General features: G+C 59.9%; 1 protein-coding gene and 2 long non-coding RNA genes across 6 annotated transcripts; 2 read left to right on the forward strand and 1 right to left on the reverse strand.

Annotated features, from left to right (window-relative positions):
* Nucleotides 1–269: 269 nt before the first annotated feature.
* Nucleotides 270–14,310, reverse strand: CLK3 (CDC like kinase 3). 2 transcript variants are annotated; one of them, XM_058737055.1, is made up of 13 exons: nt 14,182–14,310; nt 10,543–10,694; nt 9,709–9,925; nt 7,780–7,876; nt 7,436–7,502; nt 4,984–5,100; nt 4,134–4,300; nt 2,840–2,934; nt 2,620–2,749; nt 2,287–2,369; nt 1,793–1,872; nt 1,405–1,495; nt 270–765 (listed from the first exon to the last, which is right to left on the reverse strand). In XM_058737055.1, the coding sequence occupies exons 2-13, from the start codon at nt 10,692–10,694 to the stop codon at nt 589–591; spliced, it is 1,473 nt and encodes a 490-aa protein (XP_058593038.1). In that variant the 5' UTR covers nt 14,182–14,310; the 3' UTR covers nt 270–588. The 2 variants fall into 2 exon arrangements, with proteins under 2 accessions (XP_058593038.1, XP_058593039.1); XM_058737056.1 differs by having other exon boundaries at nt 14,134–14,221.
* LOC131516262 (uncharacterized) lies at nt 10,689–12,607 on the forward strand. The gene is made up of 2 exons (XR_009263957.1): nt 10,689–10,976; nt 12,171–12,607. It is a non-coding gene; the product is annotated as an uncharacterized LOC131516262 (long non-coding RNA).
* On the forward strand, nt 12,696–22,315 carry LOC131516263 (uncharacterized). Of its 3 annotated transcripts, XR_009263960.1 has the most exons (5): nt 12,696–13,866; nt 16,068–16,314; nt 18,054–18,174; nt 19,761–19,891; nt 21,359–22,315. It is a non-coding gene; the product is annotated as an uncharacterized LOC131516263 (long non-coding RNA). The 3 variants fall into 3 exon arrangements; XR_009263958.1 differs by lacking the exon at nt 12,696–13,866 and having other exon boundaries at nt 14,828–16,314; XR_009263959.1 differs by lacking the exon at nt 12,696–13,866 and having other exon boundaries at nt 14,828–16,314; nt 19,766–19,891.
* Nucleotides 22,316–23,735: the final 1,420 nt, after the last annotated feature.

A 23,735-nucleotide genomic window follows, 5' to 3' on the forward strand; every position in this document is an offset into this window, starting at 1 on the left:
TCTGACAGCCTCCAGGAAACCAGCTGTCAGGCACATGGGGCCTCAAGTGCCAGCCGGTGACAGGGCTGGAAGAATACTAACACTAGGTGCCCCTGCCCAGGTGCAGCGGGCCACTTCCCCTAGGTTGCACGGGCTGAGGGGAGCAGGTGCCCTCCAGCAGGTTCCCCCTGCTTCTGAGGCTCTTCTCCTGGGCCCAGAGGGACCCCTGGCTTCTGTCTTTCCACTGGCTAGCCCTTCCGTGCCCAGTTCACACTTAGCTCTCCACAAGCTGAACTGCTAAGAAAGACTTTATTAATCAGGTAGGGGGAGGAGAAGGCAAGGAGCCTGGAGACGGACACACCGGTACCAGGGGTTACAAACAGTAAGAAACACTTTATTATAACTTTACAACATATAAATAGCTTGGGTCAAATCTGTGCTTTCTGGCAGCCGGGTATCAAGTCCCCTCCCCTGCGGGCTCCTGCCTTCCTTCACATTGCACTGTTCGTTTGGTGGCTCTGGCCCTGGGGCCTGGTGGTGGTGGAGGTTGGAGAAGAGGGGCCGGGCAGCCCAGTCCCGCTCTCCATCGCACGTGGTGGCCTGCGTCTGTCATCTGCTTGGGTTGCGGCTGGTGTGGAAAGACCGCTCCTCGGGGGTCAGGCCGGCAAAGAAGGGGTGCAGCAGGGCCTCCGCCAGTGTGATGCGCTGAGCAGGGTCGAATTCTAACATCCTCCTCATCAGGTCAAACAGCTGCACGTGCTCCAAGGAGTCCTGGAGCATGTAACTCTGCTCAGGGACATAAGGTGCCTCAGTGTGACGGCAGGGTTGTGGGAAGCCTCGCTGCAGGGGTCAAGGAGGCAGTGACACCTCCCCGGAGGACTACGTCTCCCCTCCTGGACAGTGAGCAGCTCTTTTCCTCTCATGCCTGTGTAGGGCGTTTTGCTCTGAACTTGTCAGGCTACTGGGTGTCTTGCTGGCTTGGTGCCTCTGCCCCCGCATGCAAAGTCCTGACAGGTGGGTAGAAATCACCTCTGCAGAATTCGCTTGTCCGAGCACCAAATGCAGTTGCCAGAGGCTTCCGGGCCGTGTCTATGTGTCCCCTCCCCCTCACCTCTGTCCTGCCTAGTTCTTCCCAAAATTGAGAGGAGAGAGGGACAGGAGGCAACAAGGTTTCTGACATCTGGCTCTTCTGCTGTTCCCCAATTACGTCCATAGCCACCCTCTGGGGAAGGGGTAGGGCTCAGGGCCCCTCTGGGGCAGTTTGCATGAAGCCCCGTGCCGGCACCCAGCAGCCTCAGGTGCGGCTCCAGGCAGAGCCCGGGCGAGGAGGCCGCCTTTAGCGGCCTGGCCTGTCTCTGCTGTGTGTCTGCCCAGTGCCTGGGGTCTCCCCGGCCTGAGAGGAGCTGGGGGAAGCCAGAAACTGACCTTCAGAGGTTTGCAGTTCTCCTTCACATACCGGCCATCAGAGCTGTTCTCATCCCAAACCAGGCCCCCCTTGTAGAAATATTTCTGCTTCCTGAAAGTGAGGGAAAGGTCAAGTGGTAGGGGTGGGGAGGGGGCCACAAGTCTCGGGTGGGGGTCGGGGAAGACCGCGGCACTCTGGAACGGCAGCAAAGCCAGGTGGGGGTGGGGGTTCCTAGCCAGCCTGACCCAGCAGGGCAAGCAGTCCGCCGAGGCTCTCGGTGTGTACAGCAGGGAAGGCCGCTGTGAGCCCGGAGGAGCCAGGCTGTCCCGGAAAGACAGGCTCGTGACCCACTGCCAAGACCGGAAAGGCCCCAGAGGCCAGCCCCAAGGGCGCTACCCGGCTCCTTACCTGGTACGGTGGATCATGTGCGATGGGATGGGCCCCAGGATCTTCTCCATCATCACTAAATGTTCTCGGTTCTCGTGGGTCTATTGGAAGGTCGTGGATAGAGCAAGCAGGGGTCAGTACCAGCCTCAGAGAAAATAAGGGACAGAAAAGATGGGCAGGTACCCTCCCTGCCCCAGGAGAGGCAAATCCACCAGTGGAACAGCAGCCCCGGTCTGTGACCCGGTGGCAGCCTGCCAGCCTGTTCCCTCAAGGTCAGGCTCACACCCCTCAGCCTTTCGGTGGACTCCTCCATCACCACACACCTCTTCCCAAAACGTGCCCTGCCTGGGCCCATCTCTGCCCTTCACTCCTCCCGCCCTGGCCCTCCATCCCGAGGCTGAGCACCAGACTCCCCGACTGGTGGGTGGTTGAATTGAAGGGCTCCCCGCACCGGCCCCGCCACCTGCCAGGGGAGCAGCGCGCGGGGCAGTGCAGTGACGCGGGATGGGCCTCACCTGGAAGAGGGTGAAGCCCCGGTAGTACTCAAAGAGGATGCAGCCAATGCTCCAGACGTCACAGGGCTGGGCCCAGCCCAGCTCTGAAAGCCAAGATGGGGAGAAACCATGAGATTCAGCCCTGTGCTCCCAGCCGAGAGGCCAAAGGGCAGCGGCCACTCCGGCTGGCAGGACTCTTGCCCCAACCTCAACAGGAAACCCTTTCTCGGGAAGGCCAAGTCGGCAACCGCAGTGACTCCAGCATCGGTCCCCGGTGGCGGGCACTGTCTCTATCCGTACCCTCCCCCAACGGCTGTCCACTGGATCAGGGCCGGGGGCTGTACAGTCACTCACCAAGGATCACCTCAGGTGGGCGATAGTGACGGGTGGCCACGATGGTCGTGTGATGCTCATGGTCAAAGGTGGCACTGCCGAAGTCAGCTACTCGGATGCTGGTGTTCTTCACTGACTTCTCCTCACAGCTCTGACAGGCAAGGGGGGCGAGCCAGGTCAGGAGTCCGTGCCATGGGCGACCCACCCCAGAGCACAGCCTCGGCCTCGCCCTGACCGATACCTTGTGCTCATTGTAGAGGGTTTCAAACTCAGAATTCACAAACAAGATGTTCTCTGGCTTCAAGTCTGTGTGGGTCAGTTGGTTTTCATGTAGAACTGAGAGAGCGGGAGGAAAAAAGCAGAAACTTGAGAACCCTGGCCGCCTCTCTGCTCCTCCCGCCAGCTCCGGGCCGGCTCCCTCCTCCACAACCGGCCCGCCAGGGCCTTGCCCACCCCTAACCTCAGCAGCGGGCCAAGGGATACCAGACTGCGTCCACACCGGCTTCCCTCTCCACGGTCCTCTGTGCTTGGGGCCTTGGAAGGTCCTGACACTCTATGAGAGGGGCAGGGGAGACTTTTCCCACTTAGAAAACCTCCCTTCACCTCCTCTGTGGGGGCCTGGCCTCCTGAGCCTCTCTCACCAAAGCTGCAGCACCAGCCCTGGCATGGGTCCCTCTCCCCAGCGCAGCTACGCGATCTGCAGGGCCCGGGGCAAAATGAAAACGCAGGTCCCTTGATTCAAAAGTCATTAAGAATGTCAAGATGGCGGGAACAACGTTCAACTAACCACGGGGCCACCCGCGAAGCACAACCTAGGCCTGAGCGGACATAGACCTACCATTTCCTCCGGCCCCTGCCCCACCAACGGTGGCACCCGCCACCTCTCACTTTCTGGCTCCAGGCCCCCTTCAGCACGCTGTGACCCACTTCTTCCCAGCACGGGCCCCTCTCTTCTTCAGAGTGAGTTTCAGCACGTGCCGGGCTCTGGGCCCTCACTGCGCTGCTCGCCTTGCTTGGAGTATCCGTCCCCGTCCCCACCATCTGTGCGGACCGCATACAGCCTAGCCCTAGGCCTGTCTACCTCCTCTCCGAGGAGCTTCTGTCCTGCGCTGCCCACAAATCCCGCAGTGCTGAGCACGTGTGCCACCAAAGAGGCTCTTAAAGGCTGGCGGGCAGATGGGATGTGATGGCCAGACAGGGGGGGTCCGTGTGGGCAGCGCCTGGGCGTGGGATCTGCCAGGGCAGGCTTTGACCTTTCATCCTCTGTGGGAAGGTGAGAAGGTACTAGTAGCCGAACTGATTACAGCCGCTCTCCTTCCTTCCCGAGTGCCTGTGGCACAGGCGGGCTCAGGAGGCCCCTGGAGGGGACTGAAGCTTCTCCATCCTCCCAGAGATTCCCACCTGAAGGCTTGTCAACTAAAGGGGCCCTGGTGTCTCTCAGGCCCCGTAGGATGGCGTGCTGGTGTGAACGGGGGAGCGTAAGACCGCCGGGCGAGTTTGCCACCCCACACGCCCCGTGAAGTGTGGTCACTTACATCTAAGGGCGTGGCAGAGCTGGTAGGCCATGTGCCGGACGTGTGGTAGGGGGTAAGGCTGGAAGTTATTCTCCTTCAGGAACTCAAAGGTGTTCTTGCCCAGGAGCTCAAAGGCGATGCACATGTGACCGTGGAAGTTGAACCAGTCAGACATCAAGACACACAGGCTAGAGAAGGACGATGGGTGGGGCTCAGGCTCTGCTGGGGGGGCGGGGGCTGGCTCCCCGCCCCTCCCTCAGGTGAAGCCAGTCCCCACTCCGGGCCACTGGGGCACGTCTCCCCAACAGAAGTCCCCCAGACCAGCTCAGGGCAAGGACTAAAGTTCTGTTGCTGTAGGGGGAATTCCGGTCCTAGGTGTTCTGCCCCATCTATTATGACCTGGGCATAATCCCTACACCTCAGAGAGTGATGGCATCACACACTTTTTCCAGCTCCCTTAACTGAGCCTCTCGAGTCTGCAGGGCTCAGCGCAGTGCTTGTGGGAGAGGAGCTGCTTAGCCTGTGTGCGCGCGGAGGTGGCTCTCCTTCGGAGCTCTCTGACCATGCCAGAGCCCCAACGGCTTCAGGCGTGCGTCTTGTCTACACCTGCCGTGACCCCCAAGGCCCCTATTCACAGAAGTGGGCTTGGGGGACTGCCTGGGAACACAGAAATGTTTGGGGTGGAGGCTGGACTGAAATCCAAAGGCTCCTTCGGCGAGACTCACTGGCCCAGCTCCCCTGGCTCTGGGAGTTGGGAGAAGGCCTAGGGCCAGTGAGAGGACATGGCTCCGCCCCCGGGTCTAGGCACCCGGGGCTGGAGGGGACACCGTCCCCACTGAAGGCTTCCCTCCTGCTCCCGGTCGACACTCACAATTTGTTCTCTTTGTCCTTCTCCTTGATTTTTTTGAGAACATTGATTTCTAGTCGGGCGGCCTCCCGGTACTTGCCCACGTTTCGGATGATCTTCAGGGCAACCTGAGACTTCCCTCTGGGACCAGGGAAGGAAGTGCAAGTTCTTGTGAGAAGCGCCCCAGCCCTTCCCCCCACCCCCACCCCCACCCGGCACCTCCTGGCAAATACCATCCAGGACTCCAGGAACAGGGCCTGCTCTGAAGACAGCAGACACCAGACACCCCTGCCACCCAGGTGACACCAGACCTCTACTCTCCCCTGGCATCTGTGAGTTAGCGCTCTTGGCATCCGTGCCAGCCTAGGCTTATCTGATGTCAGCCAGCTGCCAGCAACCAGAGGGCAGTGGGCAGAGGAGCAGAGGCCTAGCCCACGGACCAGCACCAGCTCACTCAGTAACCCAACCTGTAGGCCTGTCAGCCCTGACCCTGGCCAGGCCATCCCACCCAGAACTTTCTTGCAGCACTTCCTGACCTTCCTAATAAGCACATCTCCAAACAGCTCCCCCTGGGGTGGGGGTTCTAGGGGGGAACCCTTGGCAAGAAGGTTAAGGGTGCCAGTAGAAGGGTGCCCCGGGGAGCACCTCATTGGGAGCCCCAGGATCACTCCCTTTACCACACTCCCTGCAGCCCCACCAGCCTGTCTACCAACCAGCCACAACATTTCTCAGAGACCACCGAGCGCCAGGAGTCCTCTTTGGTGTCCAGTGAGGATTTTAACAATTCCTGCTCTGCATTTCCCAGCCCCTGGGCCCTGCCCCTGGGCCGCCTGCAGGATGCCAGCAGAGCAGGAGACCTGCTGAGATTTGGCGGCCGGGCCCAATGGCTATCAGGGAGGGACAGCCAGACTTCAGAGGCCTGGTGGGGGACGGGAGTGACACAGCCCTGGTCCACAAGGACGTGACCCCGTGAGGTATCTGGGAGGCTGGCCATGGTGCCTAAGGAAAGTCTCCCTGGCCCCAGGGCAGAGGCATGTTCTGGAGAACACCTGGTTTTTCTCTCCCTATCCCGTTTTCCTGGATTTCCAGGGCAGGGAAGGACCTCAGAGGAAAGGCTACCCTGCTCCAGGCTCCTAGAACAGGACCCCTCAATGGCATTCTCCTCTTCAACACAGGGAGCTCATCATTTCCACAGGCAGCCAGCATTAGGGCTGGAGGGCTCTGGGGATAAGGCCCTTCCCTTTGCTGAGCTGGAGGTCACCTCCTCATAACACCCCCACTGGCCAACTCCCTTTGGAGCCCCTGAAAGTCCCCTGAGCCTTGTGCCTGCCCGTTAGGGACTTGGCTCAGTTTCCCTCCGGCTGCTCAGAATGCCACAGCCCAGAGAGCTCAGCTGCCCCCGTGTGCCACAGCTCTCAGATCTGCCACATGTCTCTCTGGCCAGTGTGGTCTACCCATCCCTAGGCCCACTGGTCCCAGCCCTGACCTTTTGGGCCCCACTGGGTCCAAGGGGTGTTTAAACAGGAACTGGGAGCCCAGGGAGGTTTCCTTGTAGTCACCGTCACCATCTTACTGGGGACGACAGGGCTAACTGGATTGCTGGCTCTAACTGTCCTTTCTGAGCTCCCCGTGTGGTGGTTCTTGGTGCCAGCCCTCAACAACTGGGGGTACAGGTAAACCCCGAGTGTGTCTCTTCACCTCTAACACCGTGGAAGGGTCGGGACAGGTGGCATGTGGCTCAAGTGAGACAGCGTGGACACGAGCACTCTGTAGCCAGCACACCAAACCAAAGAGAGTGCCATTAAGGGAGGCCACGGGCCCCAGGGAGGTGGCCTCCCAGCCTAAGGTAAGAGTTCTGGCCTTGAGGAACGGCAAAGGGACGAGAGCGTTTCCTTGTTCAGCCTAGAAGGCGGCAAGGTTCCCCCGAAGCACCCGAACACACACAGGTATACCCCCAACTCTACCTGAGTACACTCAGAGGGACCCGCAATCAACCCTGGCCACCTCCGGGGAGGCAACGGCCTGTGACGTAAGAGAGCCCAGGTCTCTCTCGACTGGGACGTGCACGGCCTCTCAGGCAGGCCTCCGAGGGTGGGGGCCCATGCTTGGTGTGGGCACAGCAATATGTCAACCCCCCCCCCCCCCCCGCCAGGCCCAAACCCTAAAAGAGATCACAGGACGCGGCCCCAGACCACGTAAGGGCCAGGGCCTTGGCCCTGCTCCAACACCCACCACCACGGCCCTGAAGACGTGGGGCAACACGGGCAGCCCCGCTCACTGGCCGGCACTACCTGGGCAGGGATGCACGTGCCTGCGGAACCCCAGGAATGTCTCCCGACCTTTGGGGACAAGCAGAACCCCAACACGTGCAGGTCAGCACCCTGCTATGGTGCTACCCTTCTAAAAGCAAAAGGATAAACCGATCGCCGCCACCCTCAGGAGCCCCAGGCTAGCTCTTCCCAGGAGGAAGGCTCACCTGGCGTGGTCCAAGCACTCCACCACCTTGCCAAAGGTGCCTTCACCCAGGTTCCCCACGATCTCATCTAGGAGAGAAAAGAAGCGGGGCGTGAGGGTCTGGAGGGCAGAGGGTCGGCAGCTCCTGCAAGTTCACAGCATTCAAATTCTCAAAAACAAAAAAGGTTTCTCTCTCACTGCTACACTCTTAAAAACAGAAGTTGCTAGCGTCTGTGTCATTCAGGCAATTACTGGTGGCCCCGCTAAGGCGCCACGCGCAATAGAGGCCCCTCCGGGCAGGAGAGGTCTCGTCTAACAAGGGGGGTAGAAAGTAGAGAGGTAAAGTTTTACGAAAGGTGGCTGTACATCGCTCTTGGAGCCAATCGCCGATCCGGCACACCAGGTGGCCCTCCTTGTCATCTTCCACACTCCGGCTGCTGCGCTTACTGCTCTGTTGGCTTCTCTGCATGCACCGCCCCCCGAAACGCCATCCGACCAATCGCATGGTAGGCGGTTCCGATTGACAGATTGAGGTGTCAGTCAAAGGCAGAGGTGGAGACGGTGAGGAGCCGGTGGGTTGGTTGGTTGGATTTTCCAGATCCCAGCATTTCATAAGGCACACAGCATATATAACGATAGGGATATTGCAAGGGACACGTCAAGACACAAACTGACTTCAAAAACAGAAAAGTAAAAACAGCTACAGGTATGTAAAGAAAACTCGGACATTATCTAAGAGAAGGGCGCCGCAAACGCTCAGAAAGACAACCAGCCTCTGCTGCCGGGGGGGCCGGGCCACGCAGAGAGCCACGGCCCCGACTCCCTTCTCCACTGAGTGTCCCCCTCCCGGGCCCTCCCGTGATGGCTCCGGCCGGGACGAAGACGCAGCGAGAACGGCGCAAGAAGGTGGCTGGCTCAGCCCAGGTCCGATCGTCCAGCGTGGGCGGCAGCTGCAGAACGCCCAGCCCGTCCTTGCCTGCCTCTGTTTGCACACGCAGCCCTGCACGTGCCCGACAGCTGCCACTCAGAGCCAAGCTGCTACCTGCCCCCAGACAGCATCCGAGGCCAGACTTCACATCGCCACCAGAAATGGCCTTCTGTCAGCAGCCCTTGTGCCACCGGCCTCGAGCGGGGAAGGAGCCCGGGATCCTCTGGGCCAGCCGGCCTCCTACCACGATGGCCCACATAGGCCCCAAGCCAGCTCCTGCCCTGACACCCGTGATACTCACAGGCCAGGCCATCCTGAGCCTCGTGATGACAGAAGGCACCAAAAAGAGAAGCAGCAGAGCCACAGACCCGCACCGCCATCTGCAGCAGCGTGTGGCAGTGTGCGGGAGGCCACCAGGCCACGCAGGGCACCTGCAGTCAACCCTCAACCCGTGGCCACTCAAGGAAGTCCAGGAAAGCTGTGCAGAGAAGATGCCTGGCTGCCTGTCCTCCGCCACTACTCCTCAGGCCGGCGGGAGGGAAGAGGGGTGGGGAGGAGAAGAGAAGACAGCACGTAACCTGAGAGACACACAAGTGGCCTTCCTTGCAGGGGCCCGAGTGCCGCGGGGGCTCCCAGTCTCGGCAGAGAGCTATACAACCTCCATGCTAAGAACACCGCCAGGCCCCGCTCTTGGCATGCGGCCCGCGAGCGGACAAGGCCTGGGGCTGCGGGCCTTTCTGCCATTTCTTCCGGTGCGCGATCACACAGGCAGCCCGTCCCCCTCGTCCTGACCGCCTCTCACAGGAAGAGGCTGGTCTGAAGAGGGCCTGGCTGGAGGTCGGAGGGGAAGCTCCCGGTCTGAGCCGACTGACAGGCAGACGTCCCCTACCCGCGGGCACTCCAGCCTCCAGGCCTTTCGGGAGGGGTGTTGAGACGAGACCGTGGAGGTGGGTGCCGTCCACACCAGTCAGAACACGCGGCTGCACGTGCGGGCAATCTCTGGGTGGGAAGGACCAGGCCACGCAGCTCCAGACCGGCAACCCTATCAGGTTCTCTACGTGTCCCTAGCCACTCGCACCACGTGGCCTGTGCCTGGAGCCGTGTGGAGACATAGACAGGCCGGGGGCCAGCCAGCGCCGGAACCAGAGCCCCTATCACTGCCACTGGGCCAGAAGACAGAGGAGCCGGGCCTGCTGCTCAGCCCTGCACCTGGACCAGACAACACACACACACACACACACACGCGCACACACACCAAATGCGCGTGCACGGGGCTGGCAGTACTCACCCACACCAGCCAGCCTGAGAGAGGCTAGAAAGAGGTGAGGCCTTTAAGCCCCAGCCGGCACACTCTGGCCACCACTCACCGAGGAGGCGCTGCTACAAGACCTGGTGCGGCGTTTGTGGCAGTGGTGGGCGTGCTTGCGGGTCCGGTACGGCTCCCTCTCCCGCGACCGCCGACGATGATGGGAACGGGAAGATCCATAGCAGTCCTCTCCAAAGGATGGGCTCCGCTCTTCACACCGGTATGTGTCACTGTCGCGGCGCTCCCGGTATCTCCTCTGGTAGGGCAGGCGGTCGTGGCTGCCAGGAGGGGGACGAAGACACTGGTGAGATGGGGACCTTCCTCCCACCGGCCAGGTTTCTGCTTCTGGGCCGAAGCCATGTGGGGAGACCCCTACACAGAGCTCACAAGGGCAGCCTGTTGGAGCTGAGGGGAGGGGAGAGAGGGTGTATGTGTGAAGTCCAGCCTCCAGGACCTTGGCCGCTGGTGGCAACTCTCCAGTGCAGGCGGCAGGGCACCAGGGCAGGTGAGCAGCGAGAGGGCTTCAGAGGGTCCCAGCGCCCCAGAACTCCCCGTGGCTGCTAAGACAGGGCCAAGGGACCAACCTCCGGAAAGGACAAACACTGTGTTCCTAACCCCATCGAGGAAGGCTCAGGGGTCAGCAGGGAAGATGCTGGCTTTGAAAATGGGGGGACGCGGCTGGAGAAAAAAAGACTCAAGGATAGACAAAGGGGCAGCAAGGACGGCAGCGAATACGGAGGCCCAGAAACGCATGAGGTCAGGGGCAGTAAGCAAGGTGCCGCAGGGCAGAGGCGGCAGGCAGCTGATGGGACCCAGGGCTGCCACACGCCTCCAGGCCATCTCGCTGGTCCCAGTGAGGGAAGGAGCCCTTTCCTCCCACCTAATCCCCTGTCACCTTCTGGACCGAGATCTCCGGGGCGGAGGCTCCCTTCGAGACGGATACCGCAGCCTCCCTTCGTGCTCACGACTGTAAGACCTCCTCCTCTTCCATCGGTAGCTCAGGTACGGGTCTGGCTCAGGGGAGCGGTATCGCTTACAGTGATGCATCTAGGCCACAAGGAACAGAGAGCCCTGCTAAACACGCAGCCAGCCACCTCTAGCCACAGGGCTGCTCGGGAAGCCTAGGAGCTCCTGAAGAAGAGGCCCATTGTTCTGTTTGGGGGCAGCCCCTCCCAGGGGTTTATGAAGTGAAGAAGAACTCTGAGGTCACACTGGTCAAACAGCAGACAATGGGCAACACCCTTCTCCACCAGTGAACAAACAAACAGCTGCCTCCCCAGCACAGCACCGTCGTCCTGAGCACTCGGGGCACCAGGGGAGCCAGCACAGGTGCGGAGATAGAATGTGGATTTGGGGGGGTGGGTAGGGGGTGATGGTGAGCACCATCACAGGAGATCAAGGCCAGGGAGAAAGGAGAGCCTCCTGGGTTCAAGTCCCTCCTGTCTGTGGGGTTGTATGAAGCGACTGGTCTGCAAGCCAGAAGCCAGAGTCAAAGGGCTGTTGGCAGGAAGCCAACACACAGGAGCAAAGGGTGAAAACCCTCAAGTTTAAAGCCAAGTTGCCTGGCTGAAACCCTGAACTGGACCCCACTCAAGGGAGCAAAGACCACACACCAATGGGAGGAGCCATAGGCAGAGACAAGAAGACCAGCCCTTGGAGAAGGAGGTGCACAGGGCCTCTCCGACATTCCCTAGCCCATCTGAGAGTCTGGCCAAACAGACGTGGGGGTCTGGCCAGCCCCTGCTGCTGCTCTACGCTCTGTCTCAGCACCAGTAAATGATGTCAGCATCCTCAGGGCATCCAAGTTTCTTGCCCAAGGCCCCTCAGGCCACCTGTGGTGCCATGCCAAGCAGTGCCTCCCCTCTAACTGTACCACTACTGCCCCCTTCCAGATTCCCTGTTCCAGTACCTTCTCCTGTGCTCATCTCAGGAGTAGCCGGAGGGCTGAGTGCCTGGCAAGCTTGTGAGCTTGGAGTGGCAGGCCAAAAGGGCCCCACCTCACTATCCCTGTTCCGCAGAGACTTAAATCCACCACAGGAAATTGCCAGGCTAGATCAGACACCAGCTGGGAAAGATGGATGTGTGAGAGCAGCTCCCTGTTCCACCCACACCCAAAACTCTGACACTGGCTCCATTGGAAGGCTGGGCCAGAGACCGTGGCCAGCCTTCCTCCCAACCCTTTATTTGGCCTTAGCCAACCTCCAATGGTGGTCAGTCCTGGGCTTGCCTGGCTAAGCACATTTGGACAAACCCACTGCAGCTGCCCGATCTCCTGAGAAGGGTCTATCAGGAGAGCAGAACGCAACCGCTCCCCTTAGATGAGCAGGGCAGCAAGGCATATCTGACTAAAGCCCCAGAAGCTTCTCCATGATCCTGAGAAAGTCACTGCCCTCGATCTCCCCACCAGCAGGTTTCTTCCCCTATCCACCTGGAAGCCCAGGGCGCAGCAACTCTTAGAGGTAAATACTATGTAAAATTACCAGCAGCTCCCCCAAGCTTAAACTGCTGTTCTGTTTTGATCAGGTGACTAATGTTTCACTGCTTTCCTGCAATCACCCTGGGTCAGGTGCCCAAATTATGGAATGAAGGCAGCATCTCACACCTCACTGAGTGACACGGAAGATGCTCCAGTGGCCAGGCAGAAGTCTGCCCATCCTCGCTGGGTGGACAAAGCGCCAGAGCTGGAGGAGGGACGTGGTTTGGTCTGCACCAGGCCAAAGACTCCCTCCTGAGACCTAGAGGATTCTTAGGTCCGCACGTGTTCATGTTAGTAGACCGAGCACAGATTCAGAGTCAGACAGATGTCAGGCTGAATCCTGACACTGTGCCACTTCTAGCTGTGTGCCTTCAGGCAAATTAATAAACTACTCTGACCTTCAACTTCCTCTTGCAACAAGGGGATAGTAATTTCTTACAGGGCTCTGCAAAGATTAAATCATGCCACTTCTTTAACATGCCTAGCACATGCTTTCAGGTCAAATGCTTTACTGAAGTCAACTTTTTCGTAAAAAAAAAAAAAAAAACTTCAAGGTAACACCTCTGGGTCTATGTTAAATGCCTTAGGGCATAAAGGATTTTTTTTTTTTTTTCCCTCTTAAGACCCTTCCTCCAAGGAGAGAGAGAGCTCTGGGTAGAAAACCCTGAACTAAATCCCAGTGCTGCCACTTACTGGCCTTGTGACCTTACATAAGTCACTCTAGGCCTCGGTTACCATACCTGAAAATTGGAGATAACACCTCCCAGCCAACTTGGCAAAGGAGATGACAGGTATGAGAGCTATTAAGTACCACATAAAGTAATCACAGCAGAGATAACTTCTCCCTTAACACATTCTGAGCAGCTGAAATTTTGGAAATACCAGATATCCCTCATTATCTTCCTAGTCAGGGCTCTAGGTCCCATTTTTCATCAATTACCTCTGATTCTCTGAAATGCCAGCCTATAGATTATTTAAAGAGGTTAAGGGTCACAATTGTGTTCAGGAAGGCTCTACTCTTACACAAAGAAGAAAGAGATAACGTAAAGGAAACCAGGCCAAGGATGCCAGCTTTTCTCTAAGCATAGGCCTAGTCGGCTTCTCATTTGCTGTTCCTGGCCAGAGAACTGGGTTGACGAGAAGAGCAGCCAGCCAGGTCAGCGTCTGCCCTCCCGGTTCCCAGCCACTCCAGCGCCCCATGGTTATTTTTGGCTGACGCTGCCCCACCACTGCAACCTCAAACCTGCCACCTTACAAGCCGCCACCACCGGGTGAAACGCTCCTCCTTTTCAAGGGCATGGAGGAGGGAAGCTGGAAGATCGCCAACTCCGCCTCGACGGGGGCCTGGCTCAGGCAACTCCCACCCCAGGTCCACACCAGGGCACCCGCACCCGGAACTAAAGCACACAGGGACTCCCGGACCAGGGAGCAGCCCGGGCATTTGTACTGTCAACTTGGGCTGGCCCCTCCCCCGGGCTGGAGCGGCTCCATCATCACAACAAAACGCGTTGGAGGCCCGCGGCTCTCGCTCGCGTCCCCTCCAGACGTGCCCTGGGTCTTAGAGACCTGAGCCCCTTCCCCCATAACCGCCGCCAGTGGCGGCCAGGGGAGACTCCGGGGGCAGGCGGACGGCCAGCCTGAGCCAGAATCAAACTCCAGGCCGCGCGGGGAGGAGGAGTCTACAGACCCAGCCTCGAGCCAAGGGTATGGGAGGGGTCTGAAGGCCCCTCCAGGCTCTCCCAGGTAGGACCCCGACCCCATTCCGCGGGAGGTGCAGGGCCGAAACTGGATCCCTGCAGGGGCCTCAGAGGCAGCTCAGATTCCGACACCGCGGGATCCAGAGGTTGGGGTCTGTGGTGACCGCCCCTCCGGGGGAGAAGCGGCGGGTCAGGGGTGAGAGGTCGGGGCCGCGGCCAGAGGCGGGCCGACGAGGAGAAAGAAAGAGAGTAGGCCGAGACCGAACCGGGAACTCGGGGACCCGTACCCAGCACGTCCTGTTCACCAACTCACCCCCCGCCGCTGCCGCCGCCGCCGTCGCGGGCCTGGGCCCACACTCACCGTCTCCCAGGATCCGGCTGCGGCTAGGCCCCACTCCCCGCTCCGAGCGCCTCTTCCGCTTCCGGCTCCGGCCTCCGCCCGCGGCGGCCCCGCCCCTCGCGTGACGCAGCCGTCGCCAGTCCTCGCTCGACCTCGCTCGGTGGTCTGGTCGCTCTAGCCCCCGACTCGAAGGCTCTGGAGGACCCGTCTTCGCCGTCCTGGTCCAGGCGACAGCAGTGGAGACTGGTTCCGGGAGGGCAGAGGGGACGTCCCCGACTGCGGCCCGCCCCCCGCCGTGTCGCGACGCACGTAGGCCCCAGGGCTCCGCAAGGGTGCCGTTCCGCGCTGCGGGCTTTGGGAGCCCCGACCCGGCCGGGGATCGTGCCTGCTCGTCGGACCCGACCCCCCCCCCCCGTGCCCGCCAACCCTTTCCTGCGCGCGGAGAAGCGGGCATTGTTTCGCTGACGCCTCAGTGAAAATCGGACGGGCCTTGAGCGCCCGCCTGGCCCCGGGACCTCGGAGGGCGCCAGAGATGACGGAAGTCTGTGTCCCGAGGTTCGGGAAGGCGGTCGCGACTCTCGGTTTTGTGGAAGAAGCAAATGAGACCTTATTCTTTGTGTGTGTGGCGGGTGGGGGGGGGGGGTGCGGGGAGGTTAAAGACATGCGGCACGCCCACATTCCCATGTGCATGTAGAGCAGATTCGCGGAAGATAGCCGAGAGCCACGTCGGCGGGGCTTCTGGAGGCACGGGGTCTGGGGGAAAGGGAGTCTCGTTCTCCCTGAGCGGCGCAGTGAGCGGACTCGCAGTGTGTCTCCGCTTAATAGACCCCCGCCAGAGGAAAGCCCGCGCCCGGCCGCGGCCAAGCCCCGCTGGCCTTTTTTTGCGAATCACTCGACGCCCCCTTGGGCCGAGGTCGCGAGGACAGGATCGCTGAAGGCCCTCCCACCCGCTGCCCCGCCCCTGGTGAGGGCGGGACGACGAGACCCCACTTTTCCACGGGAGAAAAACCGAGGTGTGGTCCTTTGAGGAGACCTCACGGTTTGTGAGAGTTCGCGCCCCAGGGCCCTCGCTAGCGTCGCCCCGCTAAGCGGGAGGCTGCGGCCCCTCACTGCCCCCATCCCACGCCAGGGCCTGAACGGCACGATGCCCCGCCCCTCCCGGGACGGCTCTGTGAGGGCGGGCCGCCCGCCTTCCCGCCTCCAGGCCGCGCCCGCTCCCCAATGAGGGCTGGGCACGCCCCTGATGCGAGGCGTCGCGCCCCCGCCCCCGCAGGCGCCGTGCTTGCGGAGCCACCCCTCCCAGAGGCGCGGTGCTTCACCTCGCCTTCTGTCACTGGCGTTCCCTTAAACTGACGGCGTGGCTCGAGGGGCTGCTTAATCCCCCCAATTCTATGTTAGATGCTCTCCCCCCCCCCCCATCCGAAGTAAACAACCGAAGCTAGGGGAAAACGGGAGGCTTGCTACGCTAACGCAGCCTCAAAACGGCTCCCGGTCCCCTTCCAACCAAAGGCACCCGCCTCCCCAATACAGAAATTCAGGAGGTGCTTCGACTGTGCTGTGGGTCACCGAGAGCCCTGCTGTCCCCGATCCCTTAGAATCCTGCCTCAGGGCTGGAGGCAATGAGTTGCCATTCTTGCCCGGCCCCCGTGCTTGGCCACAGGCCGCAGCCACACCAGCCTGGTTTCGTCTGGGGTTTCATCCACTCACACGAGGTGAATGGACTCTGTGTCTCCTCCCCGCACCGCGTCGCGTTGCCCGCGGTTTCCAAGGCTTCTGGAAGCCAGGACCGCGTGGGCAGCTGAGGGTGGAGGAGCTGAGAGGGGAACTCCCGTCTCCAGCCCTGCCCTGGGAGCCAGGTTCTTAAGGGTTAAGCCGGCCCATCTTCCCACCATCCCTTTCCATATTAGGAACCCAGGAGCCCTGCCTCCCAGTAAGGAAGCCAATCTCATTTTCTGAAATGGAACAGGAGCCATCTCCCAGCCCCTTCTCCAAAATCTGCAGTTCAGTAGCTGTCCGTGCCTCAGATTCTACCATCAGAGCTTCATTGTTTTCATTAGAGCTTGTCTTTTTGTTCCAGAAAGAAATCACACCTAGAAGAAAAAGAGGCAGAGTATCAGGCACTTGGAAAAAGATCTGACCTGAGGTGAAGTAAAGGTAACTCTCCCACCCCCAACCCTCTCAGCTCATCCCTCCAAGGCTGAGATTTTGGGAACTCGCCTGGGGAGCTCAAGCCAGTGGGTCGTCTCCAGGAGCCTTGCTCCATGCCTTTCCAGGAACCTTGTTCCACATCCTCTGACCTTCAAGGACCAGCCTCTTTCCCCAGGCCTCTACCCTTGTGCGCACCAAGTCTTTTTCCGTGTGGGCTGAGAACTGCAGCCTGGTTCAAAGGCCCCAGGGAAATGCCCCTGCCCTGTGCCGTGCTGCCAGCCACCTGACACCCCCAGCAACTCTTGTCCCTCTTGATGTCCCTTTTGCCCTGCTGGGCTCCTAGCTCAGCGTGCTGCCCCCTCCAGGCCCCAGCTCCTCTGATCCCCTCCTTGTCCTGCCCACCCTGACTGCCACATCCATCTTTGTCTTCTCTGGGGCTGTTAATTCATCTTTGGGCCTCGGCTGTAGGATCACCTGTCTGGAAAGCCTTCCTGGGTGCTCCAAGGGGGAGTCAGGCTCCCCTTCCCTGTGCTCCCACAGCACTGAGGGCCGTGCCTTCCTCTGCACAGGCTCTGCAAGTTCAACATCTGGTGTGTGCCACTCCCTACTCCGGCAGACCACGAGCCCTTCCACGACCAAGCCAGGCAGAGTTCGGGTTCTCAGGGGGCGCTGGGGGCTACCGTGGGGAGCGCCTGTTTTTAGTGGGAAGACAGGGCACCCAGCGGGAGGGGAGTTGTGGGTGCTCCCCAGGGCCTGGGAGAGCGGGGCGGTGGCCAGTCTTCATGGTCCATTTTGGAGAGGAAATGTGGAGAGACAGCTCCGGAGGGGCTGCAAGAATGTGGGTCTGGAGACGGGAGAGGAGATCGGCAAGGTGTCTGAGGGGAGAGGGCTGGTGGGTGCCAGTGCCGTCCTGAACAGGGGGCGGGTCTGGGAATGTGAGGAGTGAGCAAGTCACTTAGGGGGTGGGGGAGCTCAGCCCAGTGACGCTGTCCTCAGTGAGCACCTTCTCCCTGTGCCTGCACAGAGCTGGGGCAGGGTGCCTGGTGCCCAAGGGTGTGGGTAGAGAGACAGTGCTAGGATTCTGAAGCCCAAACCCTGGAGGTGAAGTGGGTGGGCATAAGGACAAGTGGAGTGTGCAGCCCCTATCGACCCCATGAGGCCCCTTAACCAAACTGGTGGGGCCTAGGGCTCAGGGCCCCTACCTTACAGCTGAGGCTATAGAAGCCAAAGAGGGCAGTGAAGCAGTAACTTGGCTTAAGGGCTCTGACCCCCACATTAGAGCTAAACTACCATGTCCCCCAGATGTTCCCCTGTCCCCTGCCATCTCCAGACTCCCACACTGGGAAGGGGAGCAGCAGGGGTGGGGGAGTGTGGGCCCAGTTCACAGTGGACTCCCTTCTTGACCTTGGGGCAACGGGTGAGCCCTTCTGAGCTTCAGCTCCCCCTGTCCAAGATGGAGAGCGCCAGATGAGCTTGGTTGTTTAGCAAGCGGCCAGGCCATGGTCAGCATCACAGCTCATAGAAGCTGTTGGAACCGAAAACTTCAGGGGGGCTGAGGCTGGTGTTTATTTGTAGTCTGAATCATCAGGGAAAAGTCGAGGCCAAGTGGTTGGGGTTGACAGGTTTAGGTGCATGTTCAGCCCCGGGCCCTCAGTTTCCATGTCTGAAGAGGGGTCTCAGAAGCTGATGCTCTGGGAAGGCAGGACTGCCCCAACTCCAGGGCTTCCCATCTGTCCTGCTCTCAGGACCCACACTGAGGCAGAGCCCCGTGGACCTGATGCCTGGCCCCTTCTGCTCTCCCTGGCACTCCCGTAACTTCTGGCCACTGGACTATGCCTGCTCACCAAGCCCCACTGAAGGGTGCAAGTGAGTGTGGGGAAGGTGGGCACAGCAGCCCCTGAGGCCCAAGCCGAGGCTGGGCTCCTCTTTCCTGGCAGGTGCTCAGACAGAGCCCTGGAGCAGGACTGGAGGCCGTCAGAGAAGGACCTGCGGGTATGGCTGGCAGAGCGCAGCTGGCAGCGTTGGCTGACCACCTGTGGACGGCGCTGGAGGCCCTATTGAGCGAGTACAGGCGCCGCAGATGCAGGGATGCGAGCTGGGACTCTGCAGGGCCCTGTTGTGAGCTCCTCACTCTGGGGCACATAGTGAGGTTCCCGTCCTTCTCTCCCTGGTCTTCCTTGCTTATCTGCAGGCCCAGGGAGCACCCCTGAGCTAGAAAATCCTCTTCCCAGGCCGAGAGCTCTAGAATGCTCCGGGCTGGTTGCCCACATCTGGGGTCATGTTCTCAGGAAGGCTTGTCAAGGTCTGGGGCATCCAAACGAAACAGGAATCGAGTCCCCCAACAGAGCTTCTGTGAATAGTGTCATTTCTGTGATGGCGCCCCTGGAGGTGTGCAGTGCATTATCTGGTGTGGCTGGGGGCACTGGATTGGAGGCAAAGGAAGGGCCAGGGTCCCTGTGACACCCACCCACCCCCCGGCCAGAGAGTCAGAGGGAGGGAGGCAGCTGGTTTCAGCTCAGTGGATAGAAAAGTTTCCAAGGCCCAGTTGCCCCTGGCGAAAGCTGCAATCCCCAGGGAGTGAGGAAGGTGAAGGTTCATGCAAGTTGAAGATTCTAGGGGAGGCCCCCGGGACCCCTGCCCCATGTGGGCAGCACCACACTGCGATGGCCTAGGCTCCTAAGCTTTTAGTCACCGGGGGTCTCAGCCCACAGCTGACCCTCCTAGAGCTCCTGCTCCCTACCATGCTGGGGGTGACCCTGGGGACCCACCTGTCTGCTCCTGCCTCCCAGCTCTCTAGCATTCCATGACAGCATCCCTACTCCTTTTGCTGGAGCTCCAAAGCCATCAGCAGCTAGTGTGGAGGAGTGCTGTCTCAGGTCCAGCTGGAGGTGGAGGGTTACGTGTCTGGAGCCTATAGTGGTTACAGCAGCCCCTCAGAGCTGTGGGGCACAGTCCCAGGCGTACAAGCCAGGACTCGGGTCTGTGCTGGGCTAGCAGCCGGGCCCTTGGTGGGGCTTATCACAGCGGTGGAGTCTGTGGGCTTTGTGGAGTCTGCCTGCTTTATCAAAATCTACAGACACTGCCGGGCCTGGGGACAGGGATGGCTCTCTGCAGGGGCTCTGTGCTGCCTTCAGCCCTCCTGGCAACAGGTGGAAAGCTCCCTGGCCCACCTGGCGCAGGAGAGGCACCAGCTGCAGGGATCCCAGAGACAGGAGTGGAGGCCAGACTGGGTCACACAAGACAGGTCAGGGCGCCCGGTTATGGGTGAAGGGCATGGTGGCAGAGGATGGGCAAGATCGTGCTACTGCAGACGGAAATGGAAAAAGCCCAGCTGTGTTTGGACCAGAGGAGCCAGGGGCCCCGTGGGCCAGAGCCCTTCTCTAAGTGGGTGCCTGGCAGGGCGCTGAACACCGGGCCTGCCTTCTACTTCATTCTTTGGTCTTCCTTCTTAGAGCAGCAGCTGGCAGAGGAGGGCAGTGTGAAGATTTCTGTTCAGTTCCCTCCCCCTCAACATTTGGGAAAGACGCTGCCATCACCCGGCCTACTCCCCTCTGGGTCCAGATGGGAAAACAAAGCCTAGAAGGTAGGGAAGAACTTGTTCAGGCTCCAGACAATGTGGTCTGGAGGCTGTGAGGAGACCTCAGGATCCTGGACCGAATGTACCTGCAGGAGATGCTGGTGTCAGGCCTGCAGGGCCAGGAGCTGAGCTGCGATGGGGACAGGGCCCGGGCACTTTAGGGCCCGGATGACGTCTTGATGGGGGCAGCCGAGACCCCTGCCCAGGCTCAGGATATAGCCTTCCTGCAGGAGCAGCTGTTGATCCTTGGGTCAGGTGGCCCAAGACAGCTGGCAGGATCGTGCCCCCCCCCCCCCAGGGAATCCAGGGCACCAGCTGAGCCAGCCTGTGCCCACCTATACCAGGGGGGCAGAGAAACAGGGGATTCTAGGCCCTGACCTTGGGGATTCCAAAGTTGGGTGAGGGGCCTAGGGACACCATGGAAAAGGGAATGCCCAGGAGGAACAGATTGGAGCAGGGCCTCCACACAACGCAACTCCAGCATGTACTGTTCCTACTGTGGCCCCAGAAAGCGCCCTTTGGTGGTACACAGCCTGCCTTAACCCGTCTGGTCCAGATTGAAAGCTTGGGGTTTGGAGAAGTCCCTTGGGGGCTGGGGAGGTCAGAGGAGGCCTCTTGGAAGAGTTGAGTCCCAGAGGATGAGGGAAAAAAGGGCTCTGGGAGAGGGTAAAGGCCTGGTGGCTAGCCTGAGCAGACTGATCCCAGCCAGGTGAGCCCCACAGTCCTGGTGGAGGCCGAGCCATGAGTGGGGGGAAGGGGGGTCTTCACAAGTGAGCAGGAGACTCTCAGAAGGGCTGGGCAGAACCCCCGGTGACCAGTGGTCTGCTTAGAGCAGCCTAGAGGCTGGTCTCCACAGCCTCTAGGAAAGCACATACGGTGTCAGAGGGCCCCGTGCAGGCCCCGGGGGCAGAGCACCAGGGCTACGTGTGGAGAGGGTGGTGTGGCGAGCAGCACTGGGGGTGCCCCCCGGAGGCCTGGCAAGTAGCCACTCAGGCCCACCCTCAGATCGTCTCACACTGGGTGAGATGGCCCTGTGGGCAGGAGGTGGGCCAGCCTCTGTCCCCAAATCCTGAATCATGTGGCCAAATTCCCAGATTCCCTTCCCTGGGTATTAACACTCCTGGGTGTCCCATTCTGGCCCTTTTAGGGGAGCACGGGGGAAATCTTTCAGCTTCCACAAGTCCTGTCTCTGCCACATATGGCCAAACCTTTCCTGCTGGCCCAGGGCCAGGCTGGGGGGAGGCAAGATGACCTTAGCTGCTGGGCTCAAGTCAGGATGCTTGGGAGTGGAAGTGCCCAGGACAGAGGGCTCTGTGTGTGTAGGGGCCACAGAGGAGGCGTCTCTGCCCCAGTCCCCATCCCAGCCAGTAAGACACCGTGAGGACGTGCATGCAACTTGGAAAGAAACCATTGAAAATGGGTTGGGGGCCATCTGGGGCCCATACTGTGTCCATTTCTACTAGCACACTCTAGGTCCAGGAGGTGCCAGTGCCCCTAAGGAAAGAGCTAGAAAAGGAAGAATCACATCCCAGGCTTCAAGAGAAGGTGGCTGAGTGCTGGAAGGCACGCTGGCACCAGGTGGTAGTTGCTCTGAAATTGAAAGAACTGCAGAGACCCCAGACAGAGACTGAGGCCTGGTCTCCCCAGCTGGGTGCTCTCTGCCCACCTTCCTCTCCCTCCCCACGTGCCCCCTCTCCTCCTTCTCTTCCCCACTGTCCAGTCTTTCCTACTGCGAGCCATTTAGGGTCTTTCTGCTCTTAGGCTGCCCACTAGCTTTATCCTACACTTCCTTCCTTTCTCCTGCTTCTTCCTCATTACGCTCCATCCACCCACCCACCCATCCTTCTTTCCATCCCCCCCGTTCACCCAGCATACCTTCCCTGAACATCTACTGCATGTCTGGCCCTCTTCTGTGTGCAGGAGAACCAAAGTCAGATCAGACCACTCCTCGTCCCCAAAAGTTTATGGTTTGGGGCCACATAGTCATCAAGTGGGCCATTACAATTTAATACGTCTGATGAGGAGAGGGGCACCTCGGTGGCTCAGTCAGTTGAGCATCTGATTCTTGGTTTCAGCTCAGGTCATGATAATGGTTTGTGGGTTCAAGCCCCACGTCAGGCTCTATGCTGACAGCACGGAGCCTGCTTGGGATTCTCTCTCTCTCTCTGCCCCTCCCCTGCTTGCTCTCTCTCTTCCTCTCTCAAAAATAAATACATCAACATTTAAAAATATATGTCTGGGGCGCCTGGGTGGCTCAATTGGTTAAGCGTCCAACTTTGGCTCAGGTCATGATCTCGCAGTCTGTGAGCTTGAGCCCTGTGTCGGGCTCTGTGTTGACAGCTCAGAGCCTGGAGGCTGCTTAAGATTCTGTGTCTCCCTCTCTCTTTGACCCTCCCCCACTCACGCTCTGTCTCTCTGTCTCTCTGTCTCTCTCAAAAATAAACATTAAAAAAATTTTTTTAGGGGCACCTGGGTGGCTCAGTCGGTTGAGCATCCGACTTCGGCTCAGGTCGTGATCTCATGGTTTGTGAGTTCGAGCCCCGCAATGGGCTCTGTGCTGACAGCGTGGAGCCTGGAACCTACTTCAGATTCTGTTTCCCTCTCTCTCTCTGCCCCTCCCCTGCTCACACTCTGTCTTTCTCTCTCAAAAATAAACATTAAAAAAACATTAAAAAAAATATATGCCTGATGAGGGGAAAGGCACTGTAGGAGTTGGGGAGGGGGGCAGCGGATAGGTGAATCCTCCCGATTGAAGGGGTTTCTGAGCCTCTGAACCATCCCTGAAGGATGAACTGGGCATCCTCAGTGAAAGAATGAAGGGCACTTCAGCAAGAGAGAGGGGCACATGCAGAGGCCCAGAGAGGACAGATGTGGAGGTGGCAGAGTGAGAACAGTCCCTGACCCAGATGAGGAGTAGAGAGGGCAAGGGGGTGAATGGTGGGACAGGGGCCAGGGCAAGGGCTTGGGTGTCCCGGGCCATGTCCACCAGACTTCGAGTCCAGTTTGGTGACGGCCTCCTCCCAGCCAGTGCCCTCCCTTAGTGTCTAGGGCAAACGTGTACATGCACAAGCAGACGGACTGGTGGACACTCCCTCCCCCCCACCAGGATACACGCGAGACACTCACCCAGAGACACGCACATGTTCCCAGATGTGTGCACACGGACACAGACAGAGTCAGCAAGGAGGCGCCCTGGAGGCCCAGGGATGTGGAGCTGCAGGGACCCAGGAGGGGGGTCCTGCTCTGCCGCAGTGGGGCTCGTCTGCGTGAGATGAAGGAGCGTGAGAGCGGGTCTCAGCAGCAGTGCTTAGCTGGCCTTAGGCCTCACGAAAGGTGGAGTTGGTCTAAATCGGTGTCTCAAACTGGGGTCCAGAGCTTTGCTCCATGAGGGCTGTTAGCTCCTCAAGGAAGCAGATTTGCAGTGATCGTCTGCAACTGCGCATTTGTACAGAAAGAAATCTCAGTTTTTGTCTGTTTATCAACCCAGACCCCTGTGGGTTGGAGGTTGTCTCCTCAGGGCCTGGAGAGACACTACTCTTTATGGGGTGTGCACCCCAGTCAGGACGGGGGCCTGCGGGCGGACAACTCCGGCGAGAAAGCGTGGTGACTGAGGGCTGGGACCTCTGCGCAGATTCAGGTGCCGGGAAGGAAGTGGTGCGGAGCGAGCCCTGCGAAAGCAACGTGCAAATGACCCGTAAACCAGTGTCAGTTTGGGCCCCAACCGGAGGGCCTTCCAGTCCTTTGCTTCTCAGGGACTGCCCAGGCTATTTCTCTCTCCCCAGTCCCCAGGGAGGCCCGGCCTGGACTCACCTTCTGTGAGCAAGTGGTGCCCCAGGCCCTGCGCCTGTCC

Source organism: Neofelis nebulosa, chromosome 7 (assembly GCF_028018385.1).
Source record: "Neofelis nebulosa isolate mNeoNeb1 chromosome 7, mNeoNeb1.pri, whole genome shotgun sequence".
Classification (NCBI taxonomy): Eukaryota; Metazoa; Chordata; class Mammalia; order Carnivora; family Felidae; genus Neofelis; species Neofelis nebulosa.